This window comes from Manis pentadactyla, chromosome 1, assembly GCF_030020395.1.
Source record: "Manis pentadactyla isolate mManPen7 chromosome 1, mManPen7.hap1, whole genome shotgun sequence".
NCBI lineage: Eukaryota > Metazoa > Chordata > Mammalia > Pholidota > Manidae > Manis > Manis pentadactyla.
Genome location: NC_080019.1, coordinates 12,638,908 through 12,660,340, shown reverse-complemented (window position 1 = coordinate 12,660,340; position 21,433 = coordinate 12,638,908). Strand labels below are relative to the sequence as shown.

Genomic DNA, 21,433 nt, shown 5'->3' with positions numbered 1-21,433 from the left:
GAAAAGAAACATAATTCGTATAGCCTAAGGGCAGCCTGCAGGGGAGACTGAGGACCCGAGAGAGAGGAGCTTCTTTCCAGGAAAGAGATCCCTTTCCCAGTGCCAATACTGATGGCACAATGCCTGCTCAGAACAAGCCCCACAGCTGGGCTCTGCGGCCCCCTGAGATGCCCACAGGGACCCCGAGATGCATGCAGTTCTCTGGCTCTCCCACTGGCCCACTGCCCACCTGGCTCAGGTCCAGGATGTGTGAGTCAGCCAATCAATCCCAGTGTTGCCAGGACAACCGGGGGCGGGAGCGGGGCCAGGGGGTGGGCAGGGGTGGGCACTGCAGGCGGGCTGTCTCCTACATCTGGCACCTGCATGCAGCTGAGGCTGCACACAGTTGTCCTCTCTTCCACTCCTCCTAGGACATTGCTGTAGGAGGCCTTAGCAAATATTTAAAGGGGTGGTAGGGGGTGAGGAATGTGATGGGAGCAATTTCCTTCCCTGAGCTTCTCAGAGGCTCTCAGCTCACATGCCAGGCATTGTGCAAACTGGAGGTTGGTAGGGGGGGTCCCTGTGGGACAAGGCAACCTGCCAGGACTGGAGAGTTGAGGCCAGCTCATGACTGAAGGGCAGGAGTCCCCAGGGCCGGGGACAAGGACAGGAACTGGGGTGAAGTGTTGGAGTCAAAGTATAAGGAAGCTATGGGAATGAGGCCAACAGAGGAGGGAGGGGCAGGGCTCTGAGTTACATACTCCTAAGAGTTTAGAGGTGAAGTCCCATAGAGACCACTTGGGCTAGCAAGCCAAGGGGAGGATGAGAGAAAAGCCTACAGCCCTTAGTAGACTTGGCTTAATACACTAAAGCCACCTCTGTGACTTTGGAGAGAGGTAGGCAAGAGGTAGGAGGGAGCGGAAGGTCCAGAAAGTAGATTACATTTGGGTGAGTAGCCTTGTCATGGCAAATTTAAGATCAGAGGATATACAAAGAAGAGTGCACAGGGGTAGGCTGATAGGTGCATCAAGCAAGTGCGCTGGCTCAAGGATGAAGAGAGATACCATCAGTCCCCACACCCAGCCCGGTTCAAGGCTGTTCGGGTACAAGAAAGAAGTGTCAGGTGTGGATTCTTTATCAAAGCCCTTAGCTTGATCTCTGAAAATGGTTCACTATTCATTTGATGCAGAAAACCTTATAAAATCATGAAAATCAAGAGTTTCAAATTTTTGTGTTCACTTTAAGAACACTCGTGAAACTGCCCCGGCCTTCAACACCATGCAAGTCCAAAAGCCACCAAGGATGTCATTTTATGGAAGCAACGTGTGCCATTCTATCGTTAAGATGGTGGCGGTGGGAGGTGTGCCCAGGTCAAATTGTGGGGCTGGAAACAGGGTTGGTGGGCCAAAGAGTGCTGTGTTTTTGCTGCACATGCTTAAAACTGCAGAGAGTAAGGCTGACTTAAAGGGTTTAGAAGTAGATTCTCTGGTCATTGAACCCATCCAGGTGAACAAAGCCCCAAGATGCCCGGCAGGATTTACAGGGCTCAGGGGCAGATTACCCCTGCATGAGGTAATCCCACCCCCTCTCTGAGATGATCCTTACTGAAAAAGAGCAGGTTCTTCCTAAACCAGAAGAGGAGGTTGCACAGAAGAAAGGTTATCCCAGACAAAACTGGAGAAACAAAAAAATGTATGGCCCTGGAATAAATTCAGCATAAAATAAATGCAAATAAAAGTAAAAGCATGAGTTCTTCATGTAATTATAGATTAATGATAACAAAACAACAACAACAAAAAAAGTAAAAGCATGGGGGAAGAAAAAGCCTTCCATTTACCAACAAGCCCATAGCAAAGAATGAAAATCCACACATTGGCAAGTATGTGTAAGTAAGAATTTATAACCAGAGGGGACTGAGTTTTTAGAATTTGGACAGAAATGGCTAAGGGCGGTGGGAGGTTAGGTACTAGATGTGTGGGAGGAAGCCAGGCTGATGGAGTGCTTGCAGTGAAAATCTGCTGCCCCCAGACAAATGGCCATTTACAACCCCCACACTGCTGCCAAGGCTCCCCCAGCCTTCAGTACTGTCCCCAGGGTCCACATGCTCTGCCTCCTCACTCCCCTTCCAGGAGCTCATCCCTTCTCTTGGGGCAATTCTTTGGGGAATGTGGTGGGCTCCCCACCGGGTCAGACCCTTGGCTGTGTGAGAGGGTCGGCCTGGCAGGAGAACAGGGAGAGAGCCACAGGCCTGCAGGGGCAGGTGCCAGCAGGAAAGGCGGGCCTGCCAGGAAGACACCCAAGGTGAGAGGCCCAGAACGCCCCAGGGCAAGGGTGCTCAGCTCACCAGCTTTACTGTTGTCAGGGCCAAGAGGGCTCCTGTGCCAGGGCCAAGGGCCCTTAGGCACTCTTGTAGCTGGCTTATCAGGGCTTCGGTTCTGGAGGACCAGGAACAAACAGGCTTCAAAGCCAAGAGCTTGGCTGGCAAATGGGGGCCAAGTCCTTCACCTCTGTCTCTTCTCCCTACCTGCACATATAAGACCCTAGCCACACTTGGGAGATGAGGAGGGGAGGGTGCCTGCAGCAAGATGGATGTGGGCAGCAAAGAGGTCTTAATGGAGAGCCCGCCGGTGAGTGTGAAGCTGTGTGTGTGTGTGTGTGTGTGTGTGTGTGTGTGTGTGTGCGTGCATGCGCGCACACTGGCCCTGGAGCTCTGTGGGCCTGTTCCACATCCAAATACATTCGCTTAACTAGCCTTGGACTTGCTAACTACATAGACACCAACCACTAAGTCAGGGCCCCTTGCGGAGAGAAAATAGGACAGCCAGTAATTCCAGTATGAGGGCTGATAGCCACCACCAAGGCCAACAGAAAGGGCTGTAAGGAGCCTTCACAGGCAGCTTCATAGAGAAAGAGGCATTTGAGCAGCCTCCAGAAGAGTAAGTAGAAGCCCAGCAGGCAGAGAAGGAGGAAGCCTCGCAGGAAGAAGGGGCAATATGCACAAAGGCATGGTGGTGTGAGGAGCATGGGTTATTTGGGGAGTAGAGGGGACTGGGCATGGCCAGGCTGCCAGGAGTGTGGAGGAAGCAGCAGGAGGTGACACTGGTGAGACAGGCTCTTGTGGGTCTATCCAAGCTAGATCTCACTTCTAAGCATCGGAGGGTTGTATAATCCAGGCTACTTCCTCTAGGAAGCCTTCTCTGATCTCCTCAGCCCACCTCTGTACATCCATAGCATTGGTTGTTCATCCTTGGGAGGGTGTCCAGCTTGGGCAGAGAGAAGAGGGGGCATTCTCAAAACCTCACATCTGTCTCCCTGTCTGTTGTCCTACATCAGGACTACTCAGCAGCCCCCAGGGGCCGGTTCAGCATCCCCTGCTGTCCTGTGCACCTCAAACGCCTTCTCATCGTGGTCGTGGTGGTGGTCCTTGTCGTCGTGGTGATTGTGGGGGCCCTGCTGATGGGTCTTCACATGAGCCAGAAACATACTGAGATGGTGAGCAGGCCTGGAATGGGTGGGCAATTGCTATAGGGCCTGCCAGACAGGGGGCTGGGTGGATTGGACAGACAGCAGACTGTCTGTGGGGAATGAAGGGTAGGGGACAAGAGAACAGAGGCAGGTATAAAGTGGTGAACCTGGCCTGGGCTTCTCCACTAGGCCCCTGCCCTTTGGCATGAGAGCCTGTTCCTGCAAGTTTCTGGTTCCACTCAGCCTCTCTCAGCTCCCAGGGAGGAAGGAATTACATTTGAGTAAAGAGGACAGAGGGTGGACGTGAGTACCAGGGGGTAAGTGGAGGAAAAGGAATGCCAGGCAGCCCTGTGTCCTCCCCCAGGTCCTAGAGATGAGCATTGGGGGGCCAGAAGCCCAGCGATGCCTGTTCCTGAGTGAGCATGTGGGTGGCACGGCCACCTTCTCCATTGGCTCCACTGGCATTGTGGTGTATGACTACCAGCAGGTAGGTATGCTGGACCTCCTGACCCAGGGGCTGGGGGACCAATGACAAGGCTTTGCTAGTTCCACCCCGATGTACACATCCCTTTCTCCCCATTCCCCAGCCCTTCTGCCTCTCCTGGGGTACCTGAGCCCCAGTTTCCAATGAATCCCTGCAGTGCTCAACCTAGTGGGTGATGGCCCAGGACCAAGGTTAGGAAGTGAGCAAGGCAGGACCCTCCCAAATGAACTCTGGGGTTCCCATGACCAGCTCCTGATCGCCTACAAGCCAGCCCCGGGAACCTGCTGCTACATCATGAAGATGGCTCCGGAGAGCATCCCAAGTCTTGAGGCTCTCACTAGAAAATTCCAGAACTTCCAGGTGGGTGTGTGGGTGAGAAGGAATGGGTTGTCTCCCTCCCTGAGCTGCTGGAAGGAGCATTTGTCACCTGTATAGCACCTCTCTTCGTGGGCTGCCAGGTGAGACTTACCACACCTTCTCTACCTCTTCCTCAGTCCTGTCCCTGGCTAAACTGCTGGCCTCAACAGAACCCACATATCACCTAGGGGCTTCTGACTCCAGCATAGCACCCTCTTTGCTAGTGAGGAAACTCACAGAGAGATTACCTGAGGTCCTACGACAGGGGCTGAGGGTAAGACAGAAACTCAGTTCCCAGGCTCCAAATTAGATGTTTTTTCCCAGGTCAAGCCTGCAATGTCTCCCTCTAAGCTGGACCAGGAGGAGGGCCATGATACTGGTTCAGCATCCTCTGGGCACCTGGACTTCTTGGGCACCACCGTGAGCACCCTGTGTGGCGAGGTCCCCCTCTTCTACATCTAGGACCCCTCAGGTGAGCAGGTGCAACTGCCAGTGCACTGGAGCAGAAGCGGCCCAGGAAGGCTTGGGCCACCTTGCCATGTCAGCTGACGAGGAACTGGGGGCCCTCTGAGGTGGGGTCACCTAAGGAGCTCTGAGAAAGGAAGATTCATAGACAATCTCCATCCCCAGCCCCTCTCCCTCACGTAATAACAGTGTTCTTTTGCTTCACAGGGCCTGTGGAAGCCCCAAGGAGATGGGGAAGGCTCCCAGCACGGGGTCTTTTGCAGACCGGCAGGAAGCTGCTACTGTGCACACCACAGAGACAGGCCCTGGAGAAGTGGGGGCTTCAGGGAGAGGGGGACGCTGCACGGGAGAGGCAGCTCCTAGGGGCCAGGGGGCTTCCCCCACAAGAGAATAAAGCAGCCTGATTGAAAAGGGTGTCTCCCTTCCAACCCCTCACACCACTTCAATCCTGCTCCCGTCGGGGCCAGCTAGGGGAAGGGTGGGGCCGTGGGGAAGCAGAGGGGCTGTCTTGTTCTCCCTCTGTCCCAAGGTGAAGGGGAGACCGAGGGCAGTGGCAGGGGACTGGGGAACAATCCGTGGGCTTTAAGCGCCCTCCAGTGGTGCCTCCCGAGGGAGAGGGAGAGACACAGACAGCGAGGCAGAAAGACAGAACCAGGGAGACAGGAACCGCGCAGGGAGAGAACAGGGTGCGAGCGAGGGAAGACCGAAGGCGCCGGCGGAGGGACGCGGTCTGAGAGCGAGGGGAGAGCGAGGCGGGGCCGCGCGGGCGACCTGACAGCGCGTCCCCGACCCGGGACGGGGCTCGCCCGGAGCCCGCGGGATCAGCCGCCACTAGAGGGCACCTGGCGGGAGCGGCGGCCCACCCGGCGCCCCGGGGCCCCGCGCCCCTCCCGGCCGCGGGTCCGACCCAGGGCGCAGAGCCCCCTCCCGGGCGGGCCCGCTCGCCGCGCTCCCCGCCTCCGGCTGGCGCGGGGCCCGGCCCCGAGGGGGCCGAGCTCCCGGCGAAAACCCGCCCTCCAGCGAGCTCATTTCCCTAAAAAGGGGGGAGGAGGGAGCAGCGAGCAGCGAGCGAGCGAGCGAAGGAAAGAGAAAAAGCTGGGAAGGGAGCGGAGCGGGCAGCGGGCGCTGGGCGAGGGCCGGGGAGCCGGCCGGAGAGGGGGCGGGAGACAGGAAGGAGGGAGCTGCGCAGGGAAGGGGAAGAGGTGGGGAGGGCGAGGGGGAGCGCGGGAGGGAGCACGGCCCTCCCCTCGCCGCCAGTCCTCCTTCCCCCGCGCCCGCTCCCGCGTCCGGGCGCGACCCGCCGCCGCCGCCGCGCCCGCCGCCGCCGCGCCCGCCAGCATGCCCGGCGTGGCCCGCCTGCCGCTGCTGCTCTGGCTGCTGCTGCTCCCGCGCCCGGGCCGGCCACTGGACCTGGCCGACTACACCTATGACCTGGGGGACGAGGACGACTCGGAGTCCCTCAGCTACAAAGACCCCTGCAAGGCGGGTAGGCGCCCCCACCCCGCGGCAGCCGGGGCGCCCGGGGTCGGCGCGGGCAGGCCCGGCGGGGAGGCGCGGGCTGCTTAGGGTTTGGGGCTGGCGGGGGGGACAGTCCAGTGTGGGAAGCCGGGAGCTGCCTGGTTGGCAATGCAGTGGGGAACAAAAGAAAGAGGCAGAGCAGGAGGGGGAAGTTTGGGGGACTTTTAGGACTGAAGTTTTGCTGCTGTTTGTGGAAGCTGCTGCCGCCGCCTCTTGTCTTCCCAGAGGATTCCTGGGGAAGGCTCCCAGAGTCCTGGGAGAAACCCGTGGCCAAGGAGGCTTTTCCTCCCGCAGGAAACTTTCCTGGCCAAACTCCCGTGTATGTGTGTGCCTGTGCGTGTGTGAGCACTTTTCCCTTCTCCCCCATCTCCAGGACATTGGTGTTTTCCATCCTGTCTGTCTGGGCTGCCCCAGGGCTGCACATCTGTCTCATGGGGTCCACAGAGGCCCGCATCTCCAAGGAGCAAGTCTCCTGAGCCCCTCAACCCCCACCCAGCCCATGTGAAGAATAAAGTTTTCCAAGGGATTGTCAGAGACGGTCAGAGGGTGCTCTCCGGGTATCCCACGGAGCACCCCCAGAGCAGCACCTTCTGGGACCAAGAAGACAGCTGTCAAAGTCAGAGGCCAGCCCAGGAGGGGGACTTACCTCTGCCCTTGTGTGCCAGATGCCCCTACCAGGCCAAATTGGGGTGGAAAGGGGGAAAACAGAGAACTCAGATAATATATCCGCTCTCTCAGTCCACAGACACGGGAGGTTAATTAGCCGAGGTCAGCGTCCTGGAGTGAGTGTGGAGGGGAGGGGGTTGTTCATTCTTTGTCCAGGAAGACCCCGTGTAACCCCTTCACTCCTGCTGGGCCCAGAGGGGTCCTGCCCCTGGAGTGACCAGATGGCCAGGCACTTGGGCCATTTGTCTCATCAGATGACCCTGAATAGGCTGCCTGGGACAAGAAAAGAGGGCATAAGGTATCAGCACCTTTCTTTGACTCACTGCCTCTGACTTCATGCTGTCTCCAAACAGCCATGACCCTGGAGACCCCACTTTGGGTGGATGGACCAAGCCCTTCTTCCTCCACCCCTGTGGGCTGTGAGTAAGACCAGAAGTTAGCCATCATGTTTCTCTCTGGGCTTGGGCAGGCATGAGGTTAGTGGATAGAGGGGCATGGGAGGCAGACAGACCTATCTGTCAATCCTATACCCACAACTCATTAGCTGTATACTAACTTTGGGGATGTTAATTATCATCTCTGAACTTTGCTTTTCTCACCTGTAAAACAGAACTCGTATATGCCTCTCTGTAGAGTTGGTGGGAAGGATTAAATACAAGAACATATATGAAACACTTATTAACACTTAACATGCAGTAAGCTCTGAATAAATGTTAGCTGCCTACCTCCATTTCCTGTGCCTTACACTCTTACTTCAGTCTTTTCTGAGGGAATGGGCTGGGTTTTCAGGAAAAGGGAGTGTCTTCCTGACCTCATCTTGAGGTCACTTATCCATTCAACGGATCTACATTTACTGCATGCCACATATGTGCCAACCCTGTGCTTGATCTTGTGGAAGATACAGAGCCATGTTAGTCGACATCCCTGCCCTCAGGTTGCTTACAGTCCTGTAGGGGCTGTAAGACGTGGGATTGTAACCAACAGTACAAACCACGATGTGTTATGTGCCACCTTGGAGGGGAAGGCCCTAAGGCTCAAGGAGCCTCTGCCCCCCTGCAGTTCTGGTGGCAGTGGTGGCAGGGAAACGTGATCACAGAAAGCTGGGAAGGCTTTTGGGGGGGGGGGTCTTCATGGAGGAGGCGGGCTAGGGCAAAGCCGTAAAGAATGGGTAGGAATCCAATCTGATGTATGTCACTACTCGTTGGAAATTGGAGGATTTTTGGAGCAGCAAGAAGAGGCTGAGGGCTCTGTCCCTAGTCTCAGATTTCATGCTAGGGTGGGGCTGGCTAGTTGGAACTTCAAACAAGGGCTCTGGAGAAAGCTCTGCACTGGGGTGAAGTGAGGCTGGTGGGGAGCTGGGCCAGGCCTAGGGGTGGCCTAGAGGGTACAGGAGCCTGACAGGACCAAGATCCAGAGTCAGATCAGGCCCCCCCTCATGGGTGGGACTGGTGCAGCCCTGCCTCCCTCTGCCCTGACTGCTGAGACCCCTGCACTGACACCTGCAAGCCTCTTTTCTCTGCTAGCATTGCAATGTCCTGCCTGACTTTGCCTCTTGCCTTTTCTGAGCCCTGCCCTCCATCCAGGTACCAAAGTGATGGTGACAGGAGGGCCTGGCTTTACTGTCTTTGAACACAACTGATGTGCCTGCTTACCTCTGCTTGCTTGACCCTCTCCAACTCCTTTTCTTCCTCCTCCTTGCACATGGAGTACCAAGAAGAAAAGCCCCATCGATTCCCCTGGCTCACCTGCGACATCTTAGGAGAGCCAGGCCCCTTCATTTGATGTCACCTCTTGCTGTTACTGTCAGAGTTATGGTCACTATTGCAGTAAAGGCAAAATTAGAACCCTTGATACCCTGGGTATCCTGGATTTTCTAGGCAAGACTAGGACAATGGGCAGGAAGCCAAGTTGGTCTGTGTGTGGTCAAAGCAGGTTCTACCAAACCCCCTGTGCCCTCTTTCTTGCCCTTGCCCAGGGAAATAGCAAGTCAACCCTGATTTCTTGTACGTTAAGATGCCAAACCATCAAGGGAGTCCTTCCCCAAGATTTCCAGCTCTGGGTGCCTGTTCCTGGTAACTTGGCAGTGACCCTCAGGTCTCTGGGAGAGACCCTGGAGGCAGGAATTGGGACACAGATGCTCCCATTAGCAGGGACGCCTACAGGGACTGCTCCTGAACCAGTGAGGACCTTTCTTCTGCCTAGGCCAGCAGCTCAGAGGTCTGCTTTTGGGAGGTGCAGTGGGGCAGTGGCTCACCAGCTCACCAACCCTCATCATCACCCTCACCCTAGGGGCCTCATGGCTTAGGTTTGGATTTCACTGGGCGTCAGAGGAATTGGTTGCAAACTCTTGAGGTGGAGAGTCAGTTCCTTCTCTTGCCAGACCACATTCCCCCTCCAGACACTCTGAATGAGTCACCCCCCCACCTATGCCCCTGCACCCTGAGTCACCTTTTCTTTTAGGTGCCCCAAGGGAGGAAGAAAAGATTTATAATTTCCCTGGGCCCCAGATGGAGGAGGACCAGTGGGAGTCCCCAGGAGCTGTAGTTTCCCTAGAGATTTTGGGAGGAGCTATAGGGGAGAGGGGGGAAGGAGCAGAATGTGTCACTCCTCAGGCCACTGGAGACCTCCTAAGGGTATCCCGGGGAAGTATCTGATCTGACCCTCTCCACTGCCCCCTCTTGTTCTCCCTCCTCTGTTTCTACGGGTGCCCTTCTCCTTTTGGGGGTATGGCCTGTGAAATGGGATGTGTACATGCAGCCATCTGTACGTTTGTAAACACTAGAGCTTACACTAGGGAGGTAGTCATGAGAGCGTTTTTGCACATTTGTGAGTGTGCCCTGCTTTATGAGCAAGTCTGTTCAACTGTGCATATTATATAGGTACTCCTGAGTACACATCAGTGTGCATACAATTGTGCACCGATGCATAAGTACACACCTGTGAATAAGTACATGCAAGCATTTCCAGGAGCTGAAGCATGTTCTCTCCCAGCTAGAAACTTGGCATTTGTATGATAGGTCATGCGTAGGCCTGGCACACATGGCTTTGGGGCTCCATCACACCAGCCAGCCTCCTCTCCCTCCCCGCAGAAGGGGAGGCCTTTACCCATTCGTCCTGGGGGAGGAGACTCTGGAGTCAAGAGGCCCCCTGAAGGATGGGCACATCTAGAGGATGGGCACAGGGGGCCAGCCCATTCTCTTCTTTCCCATCTTGCTCCCAGCCTGGCTATGGAGCAGCCATGAATGCTTCTGGCTGGTTTACAGCCGGAAGACAAAACAAAAACGTTTGATCCCCTGTTGAAAACACTACTACCCTGACCCTGACCCCGGGGCTTCCTTCTGGGTGAGGAGGGGCATCCTGGACTCAGCAGCATTCAGATTTCCCTGGCTTCCCCAAGGGGAATCCCACGTGGTGGGCAGAACCTTTAGGCCAGCTCCTGGGCATAGGCTCTCCTGCCCAGCCCCGCTCTGTTCCCACGCATTCTTCAGCCATGACATCCCCCGCCACAGGCCTCCCCTCCACAGAGCTCATCCACAGCCAGCCTAGGACCTGTCCTGCCTTCCATTTGCCATGCCCTCTATCCTGCCCTGGTCCCACAGGCCAGCACAGTTCCAGGGCCTCTGTACTTGGAATTCAAGGTTCTGCTTCTGAGCTCCCTGGGGCTACCCTCATTTAGGAGGCCAGCATGGGTGAGCCAATATGCCCTTGTAAAGTGGAGGACTGGACCTGAGCTGATGGGGTTGTTATTGGGGTAATATTAGCAGTGGCCAGTTAGTGGGTGCTTACTCTTCTCCGGGCTTTGTGCTAGGTGTTTTATTTGCATGCCTTATTTCACTCAGTAATCCTAGGAGACAGATTCTATTATTAGCTCCTTTTTCATGGAGAGAAAATTGAGGTTTAGAAAAGTTTATATGACTTGTCAGCTAGTAGTTGTCAAGCTGGGATTCAAAGACAGGTCTGTCTGACTCCAAAGGCTTTGGTTTTTGCTGCTGTGTCCAAAGATGAGTCTAAATGTCTGTACACACGTGTATATGATGACACCTTTGGGTGCGGGTGTGTGAGCCTGCAGGGGCAGCACATGTGCAAGGGTATGGGGGTGTTCATGTGGCATGCATGTGCCTGTGTGAAGGTTGGCATGGAGGAACCCACCACCCCCTCCTTGGAGTGTACTTCCCATCCTTTATCTTTGCTAAGGTCACCCTGGCATGTCAGTTGTCCCATCAATTACTGAGCCAAGGTCAGCAAGGGTGACTTTTTAAGTAAAAGAATCTTCCTCATGTGGAAGAGATTCCAGGCCACTTACAAACTGCCGACCTTGGGCAAGTCATTTCCCCCTCTTAGGCCCACCCAAGTGTTGTGATCTCTAAAGTCAGAGAGGTGGGCTGGAATCTGGCCTCTGGGTTCTCTCTCTAGGAGTCTATAAAAGGACAGTTCAAGGCAAATGCATGGGTGGAATATGACTTAATGCACATGTCTTGAGTGGGCCAGGGTTGAATGAATGAATTAATGTGAAAGTACTTTATCAACTGGAAAGCACCACAGAAATATCAACAGGTATTTACATAAGCTGCCATTGTCACTATCACTGGCTAATGGGCTTGGAGTTTGCAATTGGTTTGTGTGTTGGAGCTTATGCATGTGCGTTTTTAGGTCAATCTGTGACTCTGTGTGTACTTTTTTGTGAATGTGTGTCTGAGTATCTGATTTTGTGTATATGTATTTACACTATAAGTTCTTCAGAGGTAATGAACTTGTGTGCAGTGGGTCCCAGAAACAGGAGACCTGAGTTATAAATTCAGCCCTTCCAGTGACCAGCAGTGTGGTCTTGGTTAAGTCATTTCCCTTCTGGGCCTTGCTTTCCAGATCTTTAAAATGGAAGATTGGCCTAGATTACTGCTAAAGTTACTCCTACATTCTGTTGATTCAAGTCTAGGTCATATCTATGTCAGAGGATGTGTCCATAGGCATATATTTGCAGACCTGGAGAACATCAACATGATACTTCACTCAAACAAATAGTATTGAGTGCCTTCCACCTGGAAGGGTGGGCAGGCGCTGTTTGAGTGAGCAGCGACGACTCTGTGGCTTTGTACAGCTCTATTTGCTGGCCCGGATGTGGATGTTCTCGTGTGTCTGTAGGAACACTCACCCCAGGTGTCCGATTCTGTGTGTGTCTGTGTCCACCTGGTGGGCCATCTGGGGAGGAGAAACCTGTGTGCAAGGCCTCAAGGTTAAAACAATTTGTGTAACGTTGCCTGCCAGGCCTGTGTAGAACTCAGGATGAGAAGCAGATGTTGCCGTGGGTGGGGCTGCAGGGAAGCTGCTCTTCGCGCCGCCCGCTCAGCCTCCTGCCTCCCCCACCTCAGCCCAGCATGAAGCTCGCATCTGAGCTCCTTCCAAAGCACTCAGCTCTATGGCTTCTGCTCTTCTTGCTCTCCCTTCTCAAAGGGAAGACTGTCCAGTTAGCACATCTCTCCAGAAACAGCTCCAGAAATTGAAATGGGCTATTAGGGGGTCTCTTTCCCCTGAGGCCTTTCTTCCTTCAGAGAAGGAAACTTGAGACTCAGAATAGGAGTCACTTGAGAACTGTTCAACTTTTTCCTCCTACCTGGGAAGCTCCCATTACATGTCCTGGTTTCCTTAATATGCCTAGCTGTTCTAATTTGTGTTCAGATCCTTCCCCAATTCAATTAACGTGGCATTTGAGTGAATAAACTTATGCTCAGCATGGTGTCAAGGTTATAGGTCCACAAAAATAGCCAACTCTACCATCTCCCAGCTCCTGTCACTATTATTCTCTCTGTAGCACCCATCTCTCTCTGGAGGTATTTGCTTACTTGTATATGGTTGAAGGTTAGCTCCATGTGAGTCTGGAGTAGTGCCTGGCCCCCAGTAGGTGCTTACTAAGTATTTGCTTCAGGCTAATGGAATAAATAACATGACTGTGTCCTCATCTGGTAGGGGCTAGGCATCAGCTTTGCTGGGATTCCAACTAAAAAGTGAGCAAGAGTCTCCAAGAGATGCTCACAGCCAGTCCCCCAGTGCCCTTCTTCTTCCTCGGAAGGTGGTTGAGGATTAAAGCTGCTGAGGGGCCCGTGGGGCAGGGCCCTCAGTGCTGGGCAGGAGGACTCACTTGGCCCCCGGCCTCTTCTTTTCTCTCTAGCTGCCTTCCTTGGGGACATTGCTCTGGACGAGGAGGACTTGAGGGCTTTCCACGTGCAGCAGGCTGCGCATCTCAGACAGCATGCAATCCACAGGTCTTCCATCCAAGCTGCAGGTATATTTGGTGTGGGCTGGCCATCCTGTGTCCCCAAAAAGAGTTCCAGAGTTGGAGAAACAAGGAACCCCCCTGTTCCCAGCCAGGGACAGAGGCCATGAGCTTGAATCCAGTGTAAGGGCTTGTCTTCCCTTGGCATATCTTTATCCCTTCCCCAGAGGAGTAGCAAGTGTAGACGTACCCAGGATCCAAGACCCAAAATTCTTTTACTTACAGTTTACAAAATACTTTCAAAACATTATATAACTTGATTTCCCCCAACCATCTTCAAAGGTAGGTGTCAGGACAACTCTAGCTTTACGGATACAGAAATGTAAGACTCATGGAGGCAACATACTTGTTCAAGATCACATAACTGGTCAGTGGCAGAACTGGGACAGGGACCTAAGCCTTCTCACTCCAAATCCAAGGCTCTTCACTGAACACCCCACTTCCTCCTGGCTTCTCCTCTTGCTCCCACTTTGCAGACTTCTGTGCATCCTTCAAGGCCCATCTCAAGAGTTCCTGTGAAATCTTCCCTGATCATCTCTCAGATGTAACGATACCTCCATGCACTGTGTTCTCTGCTTGATGCTTACACTGTTAGCATCTCACTCATTCAACCACATTGCAGTGATTTGTTTATATGTCTTTCTCCCGTGATGGACTCAAAGCTCTTTGAGGTCAGGGGTGGGTCCTTCTTATCCCTGTGTGTGGTCCAAGCACCTAATAACTCACCAGGCACTTGTGAATGGGTGAGGGAATGGGGAGAATGAGGGCCGGGAATGGCTCATTTCTGTCTAACCTTCTCACTGCTGTGGAACACGGGCCTGACCTCAGGGAGCTCTCCCATTGCACAAGGCTGGGGATTCTCACCTGGGGCCTGTTTGGGTACACTGGTGGCACCAGGATGAGGGAGGATCATGGCATGGGCAGTCTGTACAGTAAAGGTCAAACTACTTCAGAAAGCAGCTGGCAGTGGAGAGTGGCCAGGTCATCTGGTAAGGCATAGTTGCCCTTAGTGGGGACTAGTAGACATGGCCCGAGGGGAAGCAGAATGGGGGAGTTGGGTTACACAGGCCTGCCGCTGACCCATCCTATGACTTCGGGCATATCTTTGGCCTTAGCTTCCTCAACTGTCAAATGCACATAGTGACACTTGCCCAGTCCATCCTAGAGAGCTACTGTGTCAAGTGTGAATGTGTACTTGGGAATACTTAAAGAAGACATCAAGTTCTGTATGATCTACAGACATGAAGGTTATTAGATGAGAAGGGAACATTTCCTCGTCTCAGGTCCCCACAGTTCCTGGGAAGTGGGTACACCATTATTCTCTTTTCTAGTCACAGTTCATTCTCACCATCTGTGGCAGTTAAAAGCACAATTAAAGAATAACGTTATTCTATAAAGTCACTGCAAACACTGAACAAGTTCATATGGAACCATTCATTACTCCTAGGAGAAATACAGGGTTAGGTTCCTGAGAGCCTCTGGTCACATTTTCATCAACTGATTGATATGTAGCCCTGTCTTATGTGTGTTTCTGTTTAAAGACACCATGACTAACATGTAATTGATGCATTAGCATTGAGCTCATGGCCAACAGCTCTGTCGCTCATGCTTGAACCAAGCTTATCTGATATTTTCTCCATACAGTACATAGCAGCCTTGCTGGCCTTAGGAACTCCAGACAGCACCATGGGGGGCAGCAGAACCCATCGTTTTAAACAGTGATGTCGCCAGCAAAAAGCACAGAGTAGCAAAAACCATGGCACTAAATAGATTGTGAAAAAGATACTTATTTGCAGTGTGAGAGCTCAAACAAGGCCGAGTGTCACCTTGCTCCACCTCAGCTGGGAACCCCAATTTTTCAGTGCCCTGTGCACATCAGCGAGTGACATAAAGGAACTGAGGGATTGATTTTTGGGGTCATGAGTGGGTTTTAGTGAGGGGACAAATATGGATTCCCCAAGTAATGAGGATGCAGTAGAATATGTTTCCCCTCCTCCCCTTCATTCACTTGCTACCATTGTCTTCCTCTTTCAATTCCAGGAAACTCCTCTACTGCCAGCGGCCGGAGCACTACTGGGCAGCCTCTGAGGACAAGCCGTGGGAGACGGAGAAGCAGGCCCCGGAGCCGGCGCGCAGCGACATCCAGACCAGAGCGTGTGTGGCCTGATGGGGTCATCCCCTTTGTCATTGGGGGAAACTTCACTGGTGAGTGTGATGTGGGGGACCAGGGGAGCAGCCTGCATCTGGGCCTGGCTTTGGGGCAGCCCTGCTGTGCCTGGTGGTATGAGTGGGGCCTGCGACCTGTCTGTCCAACACAAGGCTGCAGCTTTTTAGCAGTGGGCAGAGGAGGGCCCACCCGGATACTGTGACAGCCTGGCCGACTTCATCCGGCAGGCAGCCAGCGGGCAGTCTTCCGGCAGGCCATGAGGCACTGGGAGAAGCACACCTGTGTCACCTTCCTGGAACGCACTGACGAGGACAGCTATATCGTGTTCACCTACCGGCCCTGCGGGTGAGCAGCGGCCCCTGGGCACTGCACCCCCAGCCATTACCTCAACCCGCGTTCCCGGCCTGGGCGCTGTGGCTGCCCCTGCTGGGCACGGCCCTGTGTCATTTGTGCCCTCCTGCCATGGGGTGCTCCCCCAGAAACTGCCCCTGAGCGCGGAGCCCGGGCATCCCGCCCAGGTCCCTCACCGCGCCTGCGCTCCCCCGCCCCCCTGGCAGCCTGCCCGCCCCCTGAGTGGATGCACTCCCCCAGCTCGGGACCGCCCCCCTGAGCTGGCCCCGCCCTCCAGGTGCTGCTCTTACGTGGGTCGCCGTGGCGGGGGCCCGCAGGCCATCTCCATCGGCAAGAATTGTGACAAGTTTGGCATCGTGGTCCATGAACTGGGCCATGTCATCGGCTTCTGGCATGAGCACACGCGGCCTGACCGGGACCGCCATGTATCCATCGTGCGTGAGAACATACAGCCAGGTGCGCGTCCGACCTTGGCTGTCTGCTGTGCTCCACTGGGGCCCAGCCCCTGCGCCAGCGTCTCTGGTTGGGGTGGGAATTTCTCCCTTGAGCCATTGCCTTTGGTCTGCTCAGCATTATTGTCCCAGCCAGCTGGGTAGTTGCAGCCCCAGGAGAGTTGGCCCAGATGCTCCCCTTGAGGCATCTCCTCGGGGCAGGTCCATGTGGAACTATTTTAGGAGGCTGGGTCAGGACCTGGTCTGGACACAGGGGCCATCTAGAGCAGCCAGAACCCAGCTGATCTCTGGCAGGGGACCGGGTGGTGTGGGGGGATGTGTTGGACCCACCCTCCACGCTGCCAGCATCCTCTTTACCTTCACACAGTCTCTGCTCTCTGCCTGTTCTGTCCTCTAAGGGTTTTTCTCGTTTCTCCTGGCTGCCTCTCTCCCCTCCCCTCCTGCCTCTCTCCTCTCTCCCCAGGCCTCCTCTACTCTTCACAGCTTTCACCTCCCTGTGGCTCTAGAATGGGGTGTTTCCTTCCCATACTCCCTTGAACTTCCCTCCAGCAAGTCCTCATCTATCCTGCCCCCTGCTGGAGAGACTCTTCTAGAGACCCACCCCTCCCCCCAGGCTTCTCTTGGCCGCACCCGGACCCTCAGGTAGGGCGGCACCTTTCAAGCACAGGCAGGACCCATTCCTCACCCTGAAAAGGTGACACTACCACCTGCACAGACCTGCCCCTCCCCGCCCCCCACCTCCTTCTCCTGATCTTCGCAGGGCAGGAGTATAACTTCCTGAAGATGGAGCTCCAGGAGGTGGAGTCCCTGGGGGAGACCTATGATTTTGACAGTATCATGCACTATGCCCGGAACACCTTCTCCAGGTGAGATGGGGCCCTGTGTCTTCTGGGGCAGCTCAGCCCTGCCCTCTGTGGGCCTCCTCTTTGCCCTAGCCCGCTCTGCTGCTGGGGCGGTCGTCAAGGACAAGAGTGGGCCTCTGGGTGGGTGTGGCCCCCAGCAGAAGACCCCGGGTGCTGCCTGCTTTGCTGTCTTCTTCCCATGTGGGGCCATGGCAGAGGCAGGACTCCCAATGCCTAGGTTCTTCACCCAGTACTGTGCACACTGAGGGCACTTGGCCTAGGAGGCTGACGCAGCCCGTCTGCAGGCCACGGTGTGTCCTGGCTGGACTCAGGCAGGAAGCTGAGCCCTCTCCCTCATCGGTCGGCCAGAGGGGGCACATTTCTCCTCATCAGGAGCATCCTTTTCTCATTAGTGTGCCTTTTTGTAACTGGCTAATTTGCAAATGTGGCTCCTGCCTGCTCCCTGCCCCCCAGTTCACAAGCACACACACACACCTACTCCTCATCCTGGGCCCAGGTTCCCAGGACTCACAGTCAGAAGCCCCAGAGGTGGTAGCCCAGCCTCCTCTACCCAAGCTTCCCCTTGGGCGAATGGGAGATAGGCTCCCCCCACCTGGCCTTTCCCGTGCCTGTGCCTTTCCTCACCCTCTCTCTGTGCCCCCCCGCTCTGTCCCAGACAGAGGCCCCCTCTCCTCCATCGCTCCTTCTAGATCCGCTCTTCCTGCCTCCAGACCTAAGGGAATAGAGACCAAGGAAGGGCGATGAGGTCATCCCTCCCCCCACACCCACACACCCACCCTGTACTTTCCCACCACATCCCAGCGCACCCCGTGTTGAGTTCCACCCAGCTGGGTGTGAGTCAGGGGCCCTGGGAGGTGGAGGGCCGTCTTCTTCTTCTGCTCCCAGATGGGAACACCCGGGATTTAGCAGGCGGGAACTGGGGGGCCAGGAGACCCTGGTGGGCTGGGAGCTGGCAGGGCTGTCCCCGGTTCTGGTCTGGCCACAGTGGAGCCTGCCCTTCGGCCTTCTCACAGGTGCTGTCAGAGGCAGCCGTGCTAGCAGGGTGAAGCGTTGGCCCTGGGTAGTCCTGGGAGAAGTTTGGTCAGGGCTGAATCAGCATGAGGGGCCACAGAAGCAGGGGCAGGGAGGGGCCGGAAACATGATCAACTAGTCCAAAGCTCTCCTGGGGCCAGGAATCAGGGCCAGACTGAGACAGAGTACCAGTGGGCCCCCAGGGCATCCTGGGCCTGTGTCCCTGACCTCCCAGAGTGTTCCTGGGCTCCCCCAGGCTCCTGTGGTGTGGCTGCCACGGAGCAGGGTGGCTGCTGGTCAATGGGCAGCATAATGACAGGGTGAGATGTCCCCACCCATCCCTGACCCTGCTGAGGAATGTCTACGCTCTGGCAGGGCCATGACCGTTGGTGTGCTCGGGCATGCCACCCCTCCTTCCATCAGACCCTCACCCAGGTCGGGCTTTTCCTCCTCAGGGGCATCTTCCTGGACACCATTGTTCCTAAGTACGAGGTCAATGGGGTGAAACCTCCCATTGGCCAAAGAACCCGGCTCAGCAAGGGAGACATCGCCCAGGCCCGCAAGCTCTACAAGTGCCCAGGTCAGGCAGGGAAGGATGGCCTGGGAAGGGTGGGGGGCAGGGCCTCAGGCAGGCAGAAGCCAGGCCTGAGGCCAAGAAGGTTATAACTGTAAGTCTCATTGAAGGCTAGAGGCTGCCTGGAGTTGGGAGAGGGGTACCCCAGGAGGGGCAATGTGCATGTTAGGGACCATACTGGAGCTAGGATCAGATGGCGGTGAGAGGCTGAGCCCCCCACCTTCTCAGGGTCTGGGAGAGTGAGAGGCAGTAGGAAAAGGGGAGAGCATGGAAATTCTCAGGGAGTGGGGTGTAGTGAGGCCCAGCAAAGGAGCTTGACCTTAACTCTGGAACCCATGTTGCCTTGACAACAGGGCATCCTGCAGCACTAGGCTGGGAGGTGGGAAGGTGTGAGCTCATAGGTGAGGAGAAGGGGGTGGATCTTAAAGCTACAGGGCTGTCCCAGACTCCCTTCTCTTAGCTGCTTTTCTCTCCCCCAAAGGATGCCGGGGTTCAGGGTGTGGAAGCAGGAGGGTTGGGGGAATTGGCACCTACAGCCTGCAGCCCAGTCATATCCTCTTGTTGACAGCCTGTGGAGAGACCCTGCAGGACAGCACTGGCAACTTCTCCTCCCCGGAGTACCCCAACGGCTACTCTGCGCACATGCACTGCGTCTGGCGGATCTCAGTCACCCCTGGGGAGAAGGTAACTGAGCACCCCCTCCTCTGCCAGGGCCCCAGAGGAGTGGAGCACAGCCCCTGTGGCTGTGAGTGCCCTACCCGCGCACCGTAAACCCATTCACCCCACAAGCACGACGGAGCAGTACAGCAAGGAGGGCTTCTCCCAAGAGCTGTAAGTGAGCACTTTTCTAAGTGCTTCTCTGTGTACTGGCTTCTCAAGTGGAATCTGAACCTCCTACCCACCCCTGGACCTTCCATGCCACCCTTCGAACTTTTATTGCTTCCAAGAGTCAGCTTTAAGATTTGATTTCTGTAGATTGGAACATGGTACTTAATGTACTAGTGCATTCTTGGGCTGGATTTGACTATTACTGGTCACATCATTTACTCCAACAGCTCTCAAGGTCATTTTGCGTCAGAATTCCACCATCCAGCAGGTAGCCATCCCTCTTACTCTGCCATGAACTCATTAGATAAACATGTCTTCTGGGTCTTCCAAACCTGGCCTTTAATCAAACTATTGAACAGGACACGAATCAAAGCAAATCCAAGATCTCCCTCTGAGCCGACACCGACCCATTAATCTATAGGCCTGAGCGAGTTTATTCCACCAACTCTGACACCACTTGATGTCATTATCATCCACCTTATTGACTGGGATGTGAACTTCTTCTGAGACCACACCTTTGCCATCTTTATATCCCTGACACAGGGAGCAGTTAATTAATACTGAGTATGTAAATGGCTTGTCTGATCAAATCAAATCCACTGCTCCACCAATTGGTAAAACCCCTTTGTAAAAAGGAAATGACATTTGTCTGATATGCCTGTGTCAAGTGAACCCAAACTGGCTCCTCGTAATCAAGTATTTCCTTTCTAAATGGCCACAGATCCTCTGTTTAATTGGGGATTGGCAGTCAGCTCAGTGGTGTGCAGTTCCCAGAATCCACTCCAAACCCCCCTCCCAACATACGCCTGCAAACACGGACGAGCACACACACCCCTTTTGAGAACTGGGAAAGCTTTTGTTGTGAGTTCTCAGAATTATAGACACTGATCACACTTGCAAGTTATTTGACTGTCCTCTGATGTCATTTCTGAGCCTAGAGATACAAGCCAATTTAAAGAGGTGCTCACTGACTCCTTCGATATTGCTGACCTTCCATTGCCTTTCAATCTGTGCTTATTTTATTTTTTATAATTTGAAGATCATTCTCATTTACGATAGACTTTTATTGATGATCGAGTAGTTCCATCATCTCTCTTGGTCAGCATTCTGCCATCTTCCCTCAAAAGTGAAACCTTCCTCTTCTTACTCTGAATCTAACTTAAAAAATCGCAGTCCTCACAGTCTCGTACTGACTGTGCACTGGCTGCCTTCATCCCTCTGACGAGGGTGTCCACTACTTCTCAGCCTTTGGAAAGCTCACCACCGAGCCTAGCAACCATTGAGCATATAATTGGCCAGGAATGTGTTACATTCTTTATGTGTTATGTCTTTTAATGAACACAACAGTATTATAGGCTGGGTACTAATGTTATCCCCATTTTGCATATGAGAAAACAAGCTGGGAACAATTAAGTAACTTGTCTAAGATCACCCAGAACCTGGATTATGACACAAATGTCTGTGATTGCAGTACACTGTGTATGTTAAAGCCCTGTCCCATTTCAACAATTACTGAGGTACCCTTCAGCAAGCCTGTGTGCCCACTGTGTGCCCACTATGTGCCCAGCACTGGAGACAGAAAGATGCACGAGGCAGTCCTGGCTCCAAGAAGCATACAGTAGGGTAGAGTGTTGCTTTCTTTCCTGTTCAGGTTTGCTCAGGTGCCAGGGGTACAGCAGCTTGGTCAGGGGTCCACTTATTTCCCTGTGGCTCCATGCTGGCATGGCCTTATCCCAAGAGCCTCTCTGAGCTTTAGGCCTGCTCCCCTTATAACTCTCAGAAAGCTCCCCAGCCTTTTCCAGAGGTTTCCTGGAGCTCCAGTGAGGGACATGCACTACAGGTAAAAAATCTCAGCATGGCTATAGAAATGCAAAAAAGTAGAGCCCGTGCACTGTCCTAGATGAAATTGTTGAGTGGTCAGTGAGCCCAAGATGGAACCCTGGGGGCACAAACTTTCAAGGGCCTGCAGAGGCTGGGGAGCCAGG

At 54.4% G+C, this 21,433-nt stretch overlaps 2 protein-coding genes and 1 pseudogene across 7 annotated transcripts in view; all 3 read left to right on the top strand.

Moving 5' to 3' along the window:
- The first annotated feature begins 1,143 nt into the window (after window positions 1-1,143).
- On the top strand, window positions 1,144-2,284 carry LOC118914232 (60S ribosomal protein L17-like; annotated as a pseudogene).
- A 190-nt stretch (window positions 2,285-2,474) lies between these two features.
- SFTPC (surfactant protein C) lies at window positions 2,475-5,161 on the top strand. Its single transcript, XM_036888918.2, has 6 exons — window positions 2,475-2,606; window positions 3,313-3,471; window positions 3,809-3,931; window positions 4,178-4,288; window positions 4,610-4,757; window positions 4,958-5,161. The coding sequence occupies exons 1-5, from the start codon at window positions 2,565-2,567 to the stop codon at window positions 4,745-4,747; spliced, it is 573 nt and encodes a 190-aa protein (XP_036744813.2). The 5' UTR covers window positions 2,475-2,564; the 3' UTR covers window positions 4,748-4,757; window positions 4,958-5,161.
- A 104-nt stretch (window positions 5,162-5,265) lies between these two features.
- BMP1 (bone morphogenetic protein 1) overlaps window positions 5,266-21,433 on the top strand; it is a 39,165-nt gene continuing 22,997 nt past the window's right edge. For 2 of the 6 annotated variants that reach the window (XM_057489316.1, XM_036888914.2), the window contains exons 1-8: window positions 5,266-6,236; window positions 13,098-13,211; window positions 15,243-15,407; window positions 15,597-15,714; window positions 15,998-16,176; window positions 16,933-17,038; window positions 18,502-18,626; window positions 19,189-19,304. In XM_057489316.1, coding sequence (XP_057345299.1) covers window positions 6,089-6,236; window positions 13,098-13,211; window positions 15,243-15,407; window positions 15,597-15,714; window positions 15,998-16,176; window positions 16,933-17,038; window positions 18,502-18,626; window positions 19,189-19,304 — 1,071 coding nt within the window. In that variant the 5' untranslated portion in view covers window positions 5,266-6,088. The remainder of the gene's footprint in view (window positions 6,237-13,097; window positions 13,212-15,242; window positions 15,408-15,596; window positions 15,715-15,997; window positions 16,177-16,932; window positions 17,039-18,501; window positions 18,627-19,188; window positions 19,305-21,433) is intronic. The other 4 variants (XR_008992788.1, XM_036888916.2, XM_036888909.2 and 1 more) reach the window with 4 other exon arrangements.

Coding starts and splice junctions, on each gene's coding strand:
- SFTPC (XM_036888918.2), top strand. CDS start 2,565: ATGGATGTGGGCAGCAAAGAGGTCTTAATGGAGAGCCCGCCG. Junction 2,607..3,312: donor TCTTAATGGAGAGCCCGCCG/GTGAGTGTGAAG, acceptor GTCCTACATCAG/GACTACTCAGCAGCCCCCAG. Junction 3,472..3,808: donor GCCAGAAACATACTGAGATG/GTGAGCAGGCCT, acceptor GTCCTCCCCCAG/GTCCTAGAGATGAGCATTGG.